Source organism: Uranotaenia lowii, unplaced genomic scaffold, assembly GCF_029784155.1.
Source record: "Uranotaenia lowii strain MFRU-FL unplaced genomic scaffold, ASM2978415v1 HiC_scaffold_921, whole genome shotgun sequence".
NCBI lineage: Eukaryota > Metazoa > Arthropoda > Insecta > Diptera > Culicidae > Uranotaenia > Uranotaenia lowii.
The window spans coordinates 7,786-22,413 of NW_026598891.1; the positions used below are offsets into that span (position 1 = coordinate 7,786).

The 14,628-nt window shown below is 36.3% G+C and overlaps 1 protein-coding gene across 11 annotated transcripts; it reads right to left on the minus strand.

Annotated features, from left to right (window-relative positions):
• Window positions 1-427: 427 nt before the first annotated feature.
• Window positions 428-14,567, minus strand: LOC129760974 (uncharacterized). Of its 11 annotated transcripts, none has more exons than XM_055758663.1 (12): window positions 11,715-14,567; window positions 11,485-11,656; window positions 11,069-11,419; window positions 8,884-9,025; window positions 7,388-7,527; window positions 6,396-6,529; window positions 5,943-6,333; window positions 5,124-5,878; window positions 4,829-4,994; window positions 4,230-4,766; window positions 3,435-4,166; window positions 443-1,046 (listed from the first exon to the last, which is right to left on the minus strand). In XM_055758663.1, the coding sequence occupies exon 1, from the start codon at window positions 13,634-13,636 to the stop codon at window positions 12,233-12,235; it is 1,404 nt and encodes a 467-aa protein (XP_055614638.1). In that variant the 5' UTR covers window positions 13,637-14,567; the 3' UTR covers window positions 443-1,046; window positions 3,435-4,166; window positions 4,230-4,766; window positions 4,829-4,994; window positions 5,124-5,878; window positions 5,943-6,333; window positions 6,396-6,529; window positions 7,388-7,527; window positions 8,884-9,025; window positions 11,069-11,419; window positions 11,485-11,656; window positions 11,715-12,232. The 11 variants fall into 11 exon arrangements, with proteins under 11 accessions (XP_055614643.1, XP_055614642.1, XP_055614633.1 ...); XM_055758662.1 differs by having other exon boundaries at window positions 6,396-6,532; XM_055758658.1 differs by having other exon boundaries at window positions 434-1,046; window positions 6,396-7,527.
• Between the last annotated feature and the right edge of the window lie 61 nt (window positions 14,568-14,628).

Sequence of the window (14,628 nt, forward strand, 5' to 3'; positions counted from 1 at the left end):
ATTCAGTTCATTGAAATGGTTTCTGAATGATTTCTAGAAATACGTGATAATATCGAAACAATAACCGTGATAAAATTTCACGAGTATAGATAATATCAAACTGGGATAAAATCGAAAAACTACTGTATAACTTAATAAAAAACCCGGTTTAATACACTTAACAGTGGATTTGAGCCTTTCTTTCAGATTCCAAACATATTAGTTTTGCGTGTTTTAATCTATAACGGTAGAATGTTTACAAAAATCACTTTTGTAAATGATTTTCGTTAAATGAAGCTATCAAACGGAATAAACTATAGGGGATAAAAAAGGATTTTTGAAAAATTATAAGATTTTATGTTACAATCGATAAAAACGATTTTTTGTTACGATCGAGAGAGAAACTCAAAAATAAATAAACGATTATTTTATAACAAACAAACGCCTGCACGAATTCTCGCCTTAAATTTGCATATTTAGGAAGCAATGGATCGAAAAGCCGTAATGTAGAGCCTTCGTGTGTACATTGTTGTCTGAATATGAATACGAATTTTTAATTGGAATATTTTCTTTAAAAGTGGGGTAAAAATATTGATTTGTATAATCATTGTCATTTTTATTATAATTTATTCTCAACTCGCATCTTTACTCTTAACATTATTATTATTATTTATAAGAGACCTTTTAACCACCCGGGTCGTTCGGGTACATTGATTTTGATTAAAATTAAGCGAATTTTAATTGATAAGAACGATATTCATTGTGTTTGTTCTTGCGTAAAAGTTATTTCCCAAAACTCATCCGGGATCGAATCAATTGAAACATTTCTTTTTTTCTTTTTAGGTGTTTTTGTTGTTTTCAAATCTTGATTTAATGTTTTGCTGTCATCCAGAGAGCTATTGGCAGCTCGACTACGCCGTTTCTTACGTTTATTTACATCCTGTTTCTTTTGACCGTTTTCTGGCCCAGTCTGAGTTTTATTGTCGTCTATTTTTACAAAAGACGGCTCAGCTTCAGATACTGCCTTTTTCAAATAACCGCGTAGAGTGTTCATGTTGTACATACACCTGAAAATAAAATTAAGCTCTTGAAAAAGTTTGTTTACGAAAAAAAAATTGAATTGAACAACGCTTTAACCCTTTCCTTCCCACGAGGTTTTTCACGTTTTAAAAATAGAAATATTGGTTTACAGTTAAAGTTCTAGAACAAAAGATGCATAATTTAAGCCTACTTTAATGATCCATTTGATAAATTTGGGTTTTGAGGTTGATCATATGTGTTCCATTGGGAAGATAACAACACATAGGGTGCAAATGAAAAACAGGAAATAATTGCAAAAAAACATGGAATTTCATCACTTCATTGGTCACAAACTAAAACGATCCTATTTGATGAAAAACTTCTTTGGTATACGCATCCCTCGAAAGTCTATTTATTGAAATATCTGAAATTTTCATTTTTTCCTTGAACAATTGGCCACCATGACACTTTGCGCAAGGGAAACAAAACATGCCGTTTTTCGAGAAAATCTCGAACTTTTACAAATATTTTAAGACATGTGGTCATTTAAGCAGATGAATTAACTATCCTGAAGCGAATTTTTTTGTTGACGAAATGATTTTCTTGAGTATTGATAAGAAGCTTCCCAAGAAGAAAAGTACGTTTTGTTCCCAGTGTATCACCAGTGATCCACTTTACTTACTCAAAAATTTATATGTTTTAGTTGAAATCTAAGTAAACCATCATTTGATTCTGCTTGCATAAGCAACCTTCTGCACGTCAGTATTTTTATTTCAAGGAAATTATAAAAACTTGTCAAGTTATTGAGCAACAAATGACGACTTGATTTAAATTCGAAAAAAATCCGACTTTTTTGCAGCTTTTGATCTGCCAAGCAAAACCTAGCGAACCGATTTTCTTCAAATTTTGTGCAATGTTTCTTTACTCATATTCGGTGAGAAAATGGTGTTGATCCAAAGCGCCCAGTTCAAATGCGAGCTGTGCAAAGTTGTGGATCACCTGTGCTACCATGGGAAGGAAAGGGTTAAGCAAGGATGCCGTAAAATATTTGTTAAAGAAAAACGGAGAACATTGCAACATACTTTATGAACAGAGCTGCGAATGGTTAGTGTCAGCCAACCAATATCAGTCGACTTTGATACTTGCATATCTATGTCATGTGATAATGATTTTTGTTCAGCGACATAAGCTAACAATGTCATGACCAATTTGAACGAATATCAGTTTTCTTGCTATAAATTTAGCTTCTTACGGTCATGGATTACATTTCGACAGGCTCCTGCAATGATATAGAATCCGTGTGTGCATCTCTCACATTTAAGCTTTTTTTTTCTCAAATTGGAGCTTTTCATCTCCTATGCTCTCAAGGCAAAAAAAGCTAAGATCTAAGGGAAAAAACTTAAGAAACGATATTCACAAACACTTCACATTCACAAATATATGTTGGTCACATGATTCATAGACAAATCCTATATCATTGCAGCAGAGTCATTTTTACAACTGTTGCTCCACAAATAACGTAAAATCCATCCTAACACAACCAGAAATCAAAATAGAAAGATAACAGTGTGTTATGCGAGTGGAGAAAAACAATGTCATGAAAAATTTACATTTCTGCCTGACTTTTTTCGATGACATTGACTACTAGACGTTGTTTAGGATCAAATGAAATCGACTGAAAATTACCTGTCTTGTTTATTGATGATAATATCAATTTTTTTAAATTGAACTCAAAATTTGTTAAAACAGCTTGGTTTCCCGTGTTATTGAAAATTGCAGAAATCTTCTTTATTAAGGATTCTTTAAAATTACAGCCAAAAACTCGGAAGTGCCGAAGGGTATAGCTGAGATGACCAAGTGGAAAGTCTAAAATGATCGGCACTATTTTTTTGGGAAGAATGACAGCTTGCTATTAAATTCCTTGAAATAAAAAAAATGGTACTTTATATTTAACCATTTTTTTCGATCTTCTACTATTCGTATTTAAAAGTAGGTAGACGACCTAATAAAAAAACCCAAACAGGTTTGGTGTCGTAGAGATTCGAGTAACATCGTCGGATCAAAAGAAAACAAGTTATTTTTTTTTCATTAAATAAGTCAGCTTTTTAGGTAAAAGTGATGTTAAAAGTATGATTTTTCTTTTAGAATAAAACTTTTTAAACCTCAAAGGAATCACCCAATCCTAAATTAGTGTTAGAAGGTGTTCTGGCAATTATGAAAAACGAAAAAAAACCTAAGAGGCCAGGTGTCTCGAAGTCAGTCACACTGAGATCCTAGCGCCTCAATGATTTGAACATAGTTCATAAGAAACGACTGGGAAATCTTAATCAGAAATCGAATCTGGACCTCTAACCCTTATATGTTAACTAAATAACTCAACTAAAATCGAAAGAATTGAATCGGATTGTTGCATAATAAAAAGTTAATTTACGTACCTTATACGCAGCAACAATCGTTAAGGCACCAACAATCGACTTTTCACGCACTGACACTTTTCTTTTTGAATCTATTTCACCGTTTTTTACAGGAATAGAATGTAGACAACTTTCAGCGCCAATTCGAAATGAAATAAATGGAGGCTGCCAGCCTGAAGCCAGTCAACACAACGCCAACACGCTCGAAATTCTTTAACCAATTATCGTTAAAAAGTAACCATTTTCACACCCTTCCGCGTTAAGGGATTTTTTGACTGCTTCCATAGAAATCATTTTTTGACTTCTTTTGAGAAGTGGAAATATGGTTACTTTTTAACCGCAAGAAATTATTGCGGAGAAGTTGAAAAAACGGTTTATTTTAAACCATATCGCAGAATGGAAGGAAAACAGGTAATTTTTTTTCTTTAAAATACTAGAATTGGGATGTTTTCAACTGGAAAAAGAAAAAAGATGCGGGTTTAAAAGCAGCTTATTTATTTTTCTTCAAACTGCCGGCTCAACATTACCAGGTCCTCGCGAACCTTTTACTGGTGTTGCCTCCACAAAGATCAGGCATATTTACAGCCTTGGATGGCAATCATTAATAACTTAAGTCTGGTAGCAAGTACGTGTTCGGGATTCATTGACAAAAATGCCTGTATGTTACGAGCTACCTCCTGCAGGACCTTATGAATGTGTTCATTCATAATGTGGTCGAAGAAGGTCAGATTAACGATGGCGTCAGAGAGAAACCTGTTGAAGAAAAAGGTTTAAAATGTTTAAAACATCAACTGGAACGCAAGCAAAATTCCAAACCTGTGCTTAAGGTCGTTAATATTGGACATGTCGGCTGCAATCTGCTGAATCAGTGACAGCAGTATCCGTTGTTCTAGAGCACATGGATTGAACACCTGTTTGTAATTGGCGTGCTTTATTGTGAATCACACTATAGTTTCAAATCGTTGGACTGAAGAGCTATAACGAATGCATCGTTTATGCGCCCTGTGGCTAGCAGTTGCCGGATGTGTTCGGGATGACCCAAAAAAGCGGGCGCTGGAGTTTGTGCTTGCGACCGCACCGCTGACAATACTGAGTCCTCTAGAGAAGAGGCTTGGGCCTCCAAACCCTTATCGATTTCCGCCCTTACGTTTTCCCAAATCATTTTAAGCTAATTGCCTTGGAAATCATTCGAATCATTGCTTAGATCTTTACGCTAGGCTGCAACATTGGCGGGTTGGAATAGATCATTGACAGTTAAGTTCTGCCCAGTTTATTGAACGGTTTTTTTTAGCGCGGCTTCAAACTCTTCGTTCAGTTTTCTGCATGATAAATACGTTTCCGTTTTATCGAGGTCTGCAAGATGAAAATATAACAGTAAGAATCATGTATTTCAAAAGGATGACTTTGAACATTACATTCTTTTAACCCTGCTGAAAATTCTTTATTGAGCTGCCAAAACAGTTCTTGTGAGCATCACTCATAATTCGGTAAAATGATGTTTCGTAACGCTTCATGAAATGATGTTTCCATTGCTTTTCGAACACTCTTATAGACGGAATTACCGATAGCATCAATAGTTACCTGAAAATAAAAATAAAACAAATGACTCAATGTTCATACAATTTGCAATATTTTCACACCAGAAACAGAAATTCAAGACCAACGCGGTGATTTCGATTTAAAAAAAAAAAAGAAAACAATAATACTCACCTGATTACGCATAGTTTTTGTACACCCTCTTGGAGGGCACAATCGAATTTTTGCTGCAACTGCTCCCGATTCGGTTGACAATCTGGAGCGTCAATCTCGGTTCTAGTGAATTCATGATAGTAAAGTTTAAGCTGCTGAAATGTTTGCTGTACATAGTTCCGATTTTCTCACTATGAATATCGGACAAAGTGCGCTTCTCCGAACTGGTCTGCTCGATAATGTTGGATTCGATCTCCCGTAGAGTATCATTGAGTAACTTCGAATTATCTGTACGTATTTTTTGTAGATCGGACACTTGCGAACGCAGTTCAGTTATTTGTCGAGGAATTCTGCTACGTCTAACAGCCGATCCATTTTTTGAGTTAGTTCGTCCATCTGTTTGTTCGATTGTACAACAGCAATGCTGGGAAGCATGGAAGGCTGTGGAAGATCTTTCAACGGAGGAAGCGGCACTCCGGGAACCTTCGGCCATTCAATGGTTCTACTGCTAGGAGATTCATTGTCATCGTCGTCTATGTTTTTGAAATTTTACCGTGTTTCTTCGTCGTCGATGATTTCGTTTTCCAGATCATTCAACTCGTCATCATCACCAGCAATCTCATCGGTATCTTCCAAAAGGATATTGTCGGAATCATAGTGCTCATTAAGACAGTCGTTTTCTTTGAGCGATAAAAATTCCTGAACTTCATGCGATGGACTGGAGCCACCGCTAGCTAACATTTCTGCAGAAGGCATAGGCGGAACAGATGGCGTCACTAAGAAGGGAATTAACATTTCAAGTTTAGTAAACGGTAATGTTAAATAACTCAATATGCTTACCCAATAAAGTTATTTGTTGTAGTTCGACTAACTTGCGAACTTTAGCTTGTTCCTGTTCCTCTTTCATTATGCTGTTGACGATGTTGACGACAATCCCAGCTTGGATAACATGTGCATTATCCCTTCTGAGCGATATACTTGCCCCGGTGCCGGAACCCAGAATCAGCCGACCATGATTGATCAGAGTTCTGTTTTCCGATTCACGGACAGCGACTTACAGGCAGTTTTGTTCACTTCCCGCTTGATGTGGACCATTTGCTGTGCCATTCCCATGATGCTGATTTCTTCCGACCGGAGCTTTTCGGAGTGGCTTATTTCCCATTTTTGACTGATTTTCACCGACGGATATAGCCAAAATTTACCAAAAAATTGGCAAAATAATTTTGACAGGCTGAAAAAAAGTCCAATAGTTAAATAAATGAAATATTGAAAACCGAATACAAGAAAAATTACCAATCCAAGTTTTTTGCTTCTAGTACTGAATGAACCGGGAGTTTCCTGAGACAGCGATATCGACCGCAATTCCAGCAGAGACGCCGACCGACCAGCCCCAGCTTCATCCGAATCGCAGGAACAGATTTACTATACTACTATGAAACATTTTATTCGTGCGAAAAAAATACAAATTTTAATAAACGCGTTCGGTTTGCTCCACGGTTAAATCCAAAATGGCGAAGAAATGTTTCAACCATTTTGTGGTTAATACACGAGAACTGCCAAAATGGTTAAAATTTCGCAAAGAAATAATCTTTAAAAAAACAATATTGATAGTTTTTGAGAAAAAACCAGAAAATTGGTATAACCATATATGGTTAAATAAAAATGAGCGTGTACCTATATGCTGTTATGTATTACAGTGTGATCAAGAAAACCAAAATTCGGAAGGATAATTTATTCAAAATAAATCAGAAAATATATTTTATAGCAGCGACCGTTCTACCAAGTAGTTAAAGTTTGTATTTTGAAAATGATATTTAAATATTTCACAAATGTGGAAGACAAAATATAATTATGAGTGTAAATCTTAGTTTGTAAATATGTACATTAAGAATCGAAAATTTGAAATTGCATTCATAATTGTGAATTCAAGATTTTAATTCTAAATCAACGTTGTTTTTTATGGTTCGCAACACAAACTCCATACAAATAAGCACACAACTACATCCACGAGATATGAATTTCAATTATTAGCATATTTTATCATTAAACGCGGAAATTATTTTGTTGAATTGTGAGTGGGGATCTGAGCTATTTCTGTCTTATAGCTTGTACAGTGGTGTATAGTTCAAAATGTACCCAAGAACTATAATTTTTTTAAGAGATGCCTATTACTTCAAATCATATAAATTTTAGATATATAATGCAATCCGTTGTTTTCGAATCTTGGTTTAATGTTTTGCTGTCATCCAGAGAGCTATAGGCAGCTCAACTACGACGTTTCTTACGTTTGTTTACATCCTGTTTCTTTTGATCGTTTTCCAGCCCAATCTGAGTTTTATTGTCGTCGATTTTTTCAAAAGACGGCTTGGCTTCAGATACTGACTTTTTCAAATAACCACGTAAAGTGTTCATGTTGTACATAAACCTGAAAATAATATTAAGCTCTTGAAAAAGTTTGTTTACGGTAAAAGGAATTGAATTGAACAACGCTTTAAACAAGGATGCCGTAAAATATTTGTTAAAGAAAAACGGAGAACATTGCAACATACTTTATGAACAGAGCTGCGAATGGTTAGTGTCAGCCAACCAATATCAGTCGACTTTGATACTGCTTTGCATATCTATGTCATGTGATAATGATTTTTGTTCAGCGACATAAGCTAACAATGTCATGACCAATTTGAACGAATATCAGTTTTCTTGCTATAAATTTAGCTTCTTACGGTCATGGATTACATTTCGACAGGCTCCTGCAATGATATAGAATCCGTGTGTGCATCTCTCACATTTAAGCTATTTTTTCTCAAATTGGAGCTTTTCATCTCCTATGCTTTCAAGGCAAAAAAAGCTAAGATCTAAGGGAAAAAACTTAAGAAACGATATTCACAAACACTTCACATTCACAAATATATGTTGGTCACATGATTCATAGACAAATCCTATATCATTGCAGCAGAGTCATTTTTACAACTGTTGCTCCACAAATAACGTAAAATCCATCCTAACACAACCAGAAAACAAAATAGAAAGATAACAGTGTGTTATGCGAGTGGAGAACAACAATGTCATGAAAAGTTTACATTCCCGCCTGACTACTTTCGATGACATTGACTACTAGACGTTATTGAGGATCAAATGAAATTGACTAAAAGTTACCAGTCTTGTTAATGATGATAATATCAATTATTTAAATTGAACACAAAATTCGTTAAAACAGCTTGGTTTCCCGCGTTTTTGAAAATTGCAAAAAATCTTCTTTATTAAGGATTCTTAAAAATAGCTGTTCAAAGAATTCGATCATATTTCATTGATATATTGTTGATTGCTTTTTAAGTCATAATCATAATCAAAAATTACAGCCAAGATCTCGACAGTGCCGTAGGGTAAAGCTGGGATGAACAAGAGGAGAATCCAAAATTATTGGCACAATTTTTTTTTTTTTTGGGGAAGAATGACAGCTTGCTATTAATTCCTTGAAATAAAAAAAAAAAAGTTGGTGCTTTATAATTAACAATTTTTTTCGATCGTATATAAAAAGTACATACACGACCTAATAAAAAAAAACCCAAAAAGGTATGGTGCCGGAGAGATGCGAGTAACATAATCAGCCACTCTGATCCTAGTGCCTCAATGATTTGAACATAGTTCATAAGAAACAACTAGAAAATCTTAATAGGAAATTGAATCTGGACCTCAAATCCTTATATATTAACTAAATAACTGAACTAAATTCGAAAGAATTGAATCGGATTGTTGCATAATAAAAAGTTAATTTACGTACCTTATACGCAGCAACAATCGTTAAGGCACCAACAATCGACTTTCCACGCACTGACACTTTTCTTTTTGAATCTATTTCACCGGAATAGAATGTAGACAACTTTCAGCGTCAACTCGAAATGAAATAAATGGAAGCTGCCAGCCTGGAAAAGGTATGTTTAGAATTGCTGTCAGTCAACCTGCCAGTCAGTCAACACAACGCCTACCTGTATGCTGTTATGTATTACACTGTGATCAAGAAAACCAAAATTCGGAAGGATAGTTAATCCAAAATAAATCAGATAATATATTTTATAACAGCGAGCGTTCTACCAAGGAGTTAAAATTTGTTTTTTGAAAATGATATTGAAATATTTCAAAATGTAGATGACAAAATATAATTATGAGTGTAAATCTTAGTTTGTAAATATGTACATTATGAATCGTAAATTTGAAGTTGCGTTCATAATTATGTATTTAAGATTTTAATTCTAAATCAGAATATTGAATTTCAATCTGAAATCTGTACTGAATGATGATTTTTGAATTTGGACTGTGCATTACTACACCTAATTCTATAAACGATGTAAATATCAGCAATGTTAATGAAAATTAAGCTGTAATTTTCACTAAAGAGCATTCAATTTCAGCGAAATTTTTAGTATATAATAGTATCATAATATTTTAACGTTGTTTTTTATGGTTCGCAACACAAACTCCATACAAAGAAGCACACAATTAGATCCACGAAATGTAAAATCCAATTATTAGCATATTTTATCATTAAACGCGGAAACTATTTTGTTGAATTGTGAGGCGTCATCTGAGCTATTTCTGTCTTATAGCTTGTACAGTGGTGTTTAGTTCAAAATGTGCACAAGAACTATAATTTTGATTAGGAGATGCCTATTACTTCATATCATATGAATTTTAGATATATGATGCAATCCGGAAAAATATTCACATCGGTTGCGGTGGCCCAAGTAGGGATCCAACTATATTATTTTTTTTTTTTTTTCGAGAAAATCTATTACATTTGATGAGTTCTTTTCCACGTCAATAGAGGTTCGTTAAAAAATTAGGATTGAGAAGCCATCACCTCAAGAAACCATAAGCACTAACGAATTGTCAAAATGCTATCCAATAACAATCTTATCTGCCCTCTCTTAGCACTGTGAGTCAAATCTGGCGAAACTAACTGCTATATTGGCGCTTATGGTTACTTGGGACAGTCAATATAAAATAATTTTTACATTGTTGAGGGCTAAGCAGAAAAAGCGGGGAATAATTAGGTTAGCTCCTCCGTCATAAAAATCATTTTTCATAAAATTAATGTTTCATGGGAAACCTCCTTCTCACTGAATCTTATGCTTTGATTTAAATAAGTTGAATTAAAAATCGTCCTTTTTTATGGATCAGCAAAATATCCTATGTATTTGTTCTTGATAGAAGGTAAAAACTTACTTTGGCTTTGAAATAGTTCCATATTATGAGATCATAACGAAGGCAACCTTCTTTGGACCCCTGTTACTCTTGATGAGCCTAAATTTGAGATTTGGCATTATACACACACAACGCTTCTACCGAATGCCCTAGAGCTTGCGCCCAACTGTGAAAATTCTACCATCAGACGGAATTCGAACACCATCTTAACGCCGCCTTCAGTACTGTTATCTAACAAAGCCTCGAATATCAAATTTTTCGGGATAATATATAATCTAGGACCATTATTTTGTTACAATTTTCCATACACCCTAATGACATTTTCTTAACCCGAATTACAATTGAGGCGCTTGGGATCAGAGGGGTGCAAGTGCTTAGATGATTGTTTCGAGAAAACGCGCTTCAAAGTTGTGAAGGTGCTCGATTTTTCATGTATTTTCGAATTCGAGCAGTTTTAATTCAACCAAAAAAATTTCCAAAAAAATATAAAAAATCTCAATTATGCACCAAACACACATTTAAACATGAAGAATCGTTAGTCATGCCTACTTAGCTCGAATTTGATTATTCTGACACTTTCACCCCTCTGATTCTGAGGGCCTCAATTGTTAAAGGGTCATTAACAAATATTAATTATAGTAACCCTAATTAAATTGTCGCAAATGTGTACGGGGAGGAAACTGCACTTATTTAAAATATGGCCACAACACAAACAATCTTAATTTTGGCTTTCGTATTCAGTGGATCAATTTAGAAGAACTTACGATTTGGTCATCATCGGACACAGGCAACACGTAGCGATTCAAGACAGCTGACACCCTCGCCGACTTTCAGTGAGATTGAACAGCTTGTCGATGACGTGTTCGATGACAGGCTTATCCACAACACATAGTACGAACGATGTAGATTATGATGTACGAAAACTTGAGTACCGAAGTATCCGTTGCTACTCAGGACGACGAATGGTTTAGCAGATAAGCAACTTAAGCATCATACCTTCCTCGAATCCAGTCTTCGACCTTGCTATATTTTCCGATGGAATCAAAGGTTGGACTCCGTCTAATAGGTGTCGTAGCCATCGTTTTATCGCAGCAGATTTTCAGCAACATTGCCACCTGAAATGAGTGAGGTATTCCATTAATTAAGGACTGTTAGGCGTCGATGTCCCTATTATACGTACTTGTCATATACTGAATATTGAATCTAGGAACGGGGATGGTGATAATTTGTTCAACCTGCGGACAGCGACGGAAGCCGATTCCTGCCGGACAGCTGTGATATCTCTCCTTCCGGAACTATCTCTAGCTGACTGTGGTAAGACGAGGGTAATTTGGCTGCGTATTCCATTGTTGCTATTGGGAAGAAAAGTATTTAAAAAAATTGAATGGCTCGTTAAAATTTTGTACCTACCGGATGTATCTTTTTTTTTGCTTTTGTGGTTGCTGCTGCTGAGTGTATTGCAGAGAAGTGACACTGATGAATTTTCAACTTCTGCTGAAACAGCAGCTGTTGCTACTGAACTAGGTTTCCAGCTCAGCCGAGATGGCACCTGTCGATTGATTCGAGTGGTGTGATTCTCCATTCGTCGAATGGTCCTCTGGATGTTTAATACGGAAGGCAGGAAACACAGGAATTCCCACGGTGGAAATATTCGTGCTTCTGCTGTTTCACTTTGAGTCCCGCTTTGAATGATTTCTTCAATCCGGAGACGAACAGCACTTGCTGTCGCGGAAGAAAGAACGGCGACAAATAAAATTTTTAGCACTGAATGATTTTATTCCACGAAAGGATCGAATGTTTATTTGTGTGCGTGAGCGCACGCTTTAAAAAAAATAAAAATATGGGTGTGTGCGTTCACTTTGATTTTACGTGAAATTAATGAGTTATAGGGAAGTAAAGTATTTTCTACAGAACACACAAATTAATTTCTAAATTCTTTTGCGTGTAGGAAACAAATTGGCTCCGATGAACCTATGCTTATCTTTTTCACCCGATCTTTCCTTAATGGAGCTTTGCCTTTTCTGAATGTACGTGGCATTTCTTTCCCTGCACGTTGCCGCGTAATGTCCAGGATTTCCACAAGTACGACACTCCTCATTAGTTGCCGGACAAGTTCCAGATTTGTGGAACAAACGGTTACACCTATTGCAGCGAAAACGTTTTCCTTCTCCGGAAAAATGGTTCTCGCTTTCTTGTCGATACCTTTCCGGGTAATTCCAGCCCGCATCATTATATCGGCGTTTTGGCAGGTGTTTATTTCCACTGAACCGATTCCGTTCTCGCGACACCACGAATGCTCTGCTGGATTCAGCTACTCGTGACGGTTTCGGAATGTATGCCTCTTCTCGAGTCGCAGACTGTACAATAAAAGTCGTCTCATAGCCAAAAATTCTCGCCGCCTTTGCCACCTCACGGTTACGCATTCCTTTAAGTAGTTGCATTCGAATGAATCGATCCTGATCCGTTTGACTATAACGACAGAGACGCACTTTTTCCAAAAGACGTGCATGGAAGGCAATAGTTGGTTCATCAATGCCTTGTTGGAGATTGGAAAACATTTCATGTTCCGCCGTTACGTCGACCATTGATTGCAGATATTTTTCGATGTTTTTGACAAATAGGTTGTAGCAGTTTGGTTCGGTCAGACTTGGGCGAAGTCTCGCAGCCCTGGTAATTCCTTGGAGTTTCTCTCCCATCGAAAGGAACAATGTCTGAGCGCGCTTGACAGGGTCCGTCACATTTGCCAAGGAAGTAGCGATCTCAAACCGATCGATAAACCTGTTCCATTGTTCCCACATAGCGTTTGCCGGAACATCGTTTGGGAAAGGTTTTATATTTTCCCATCGAATACTACCAGAGTTTGCTGATGAACCTGGATTGACCTTCGCATTGTTCCAGCTTAGATCTTCATCAGAAAGCGCAGAACTTCTGACCGACTCGTCATCTTCACGAGAGCGATAAGTGTTCATCTCTTTAACTAATTTATCTATAGTATTCTGCAGTTTTTCTATCTTCTGGATGTATTCCTGGTTTTCACTTTTTTTATATTCACGTTTCTCGTTTATTGGAATTTCACGTTCTTCAAACTCCATGTCATCTGACGACCACTCGCCATACATTTCGCCGTATTCTTCGGGATCGCTGTTGGATTTAGGGGCCCGAACATATTTTCCGGCAGACGACATTTTCAAATGGTTTATTTTTTCAACGATTTTTTTTTCAAAATCTGTAAAAAGACAATGCATATTAACCATATTAAAACAATTGCAAAACGATTTGATAAGGCGTAGATAAAACTTTAAGCTAACTGTTATAGAAATTGTAAAATACATTGCATGAACCGTTAATTCCGAATTGATCGTATTTTTAATATGTTGTTAGGTTATGTATCTAACTGTTAAAAACTGTTAAAACTATCATATAGTAAAACTGTTCTGCAATCAGTTGCGATAACGTTCAAATACCACTCATGAATAACGTATTTTTGGAATTGTATTGTTTTTGTTAAAGTTATTCTTAAAATTTGCTTCCAGCTGAACATTTACAGTATAAGTAGTAAAACGATTTTATAAGACGTTCTTCCAACGTTATGTGTACCGAATTCTGAATAGTAATGGAACATAGCACACACACTTACAAACAAACATGTGCATTTTCAGTTTATTCACTTGTACGATGATATTATGGGCTCCTTTACCAGGAGGTCTAATTTCAACACATGGCCTGGATATTGGCGTAGCTGCTGGTCACTACTGGAATTTTTTTAGCGGTGTCGTGATCCGCTCAAAAATTTGCAGTAAATTTCCTAGCGGTCTCCCGATCCGCTCTACAGTTTTCTACAAAATTTCCTAGCGGTCTCCCGATCCGCTCAACAATTTTCAGCAAATTGCCTAGCGGTCTCCCGATCCGCTCTAAAGTTTTCCACAAATTTCCTAGCGGTCTCCCGATCCGCTCAACAATTTTCAGCAAATTTCCTAGCGGTCTCCCGATCCGCTCAACTATTTTCAGTAAATTTCCTAGCGGTCTCCCGATCCGCTCTACAGTTTACCACAAAATTTTTTAGCGGTCTCCCGATCCGCTCAACTATTTTCAGTAAATTTCCTAGCGGTCTCCCGATCCGCTCTTCAGTTTTCCACAAAATTTCCTAGCGGTCTCCCGATCCGCTCAACAATTTTCAGCAAATTTCCTAATGGTCTCCCGATCCGCTCAACTATTTTCAGTAAATTTCCTAGCGGTCTCCCGATCCGCTCTACAGTTTTCCACAAAATTTTCTAGCGGTCTCCCGATCCGCTCAACAATTTTCAGCAAATTGCCTAGCGGTCTC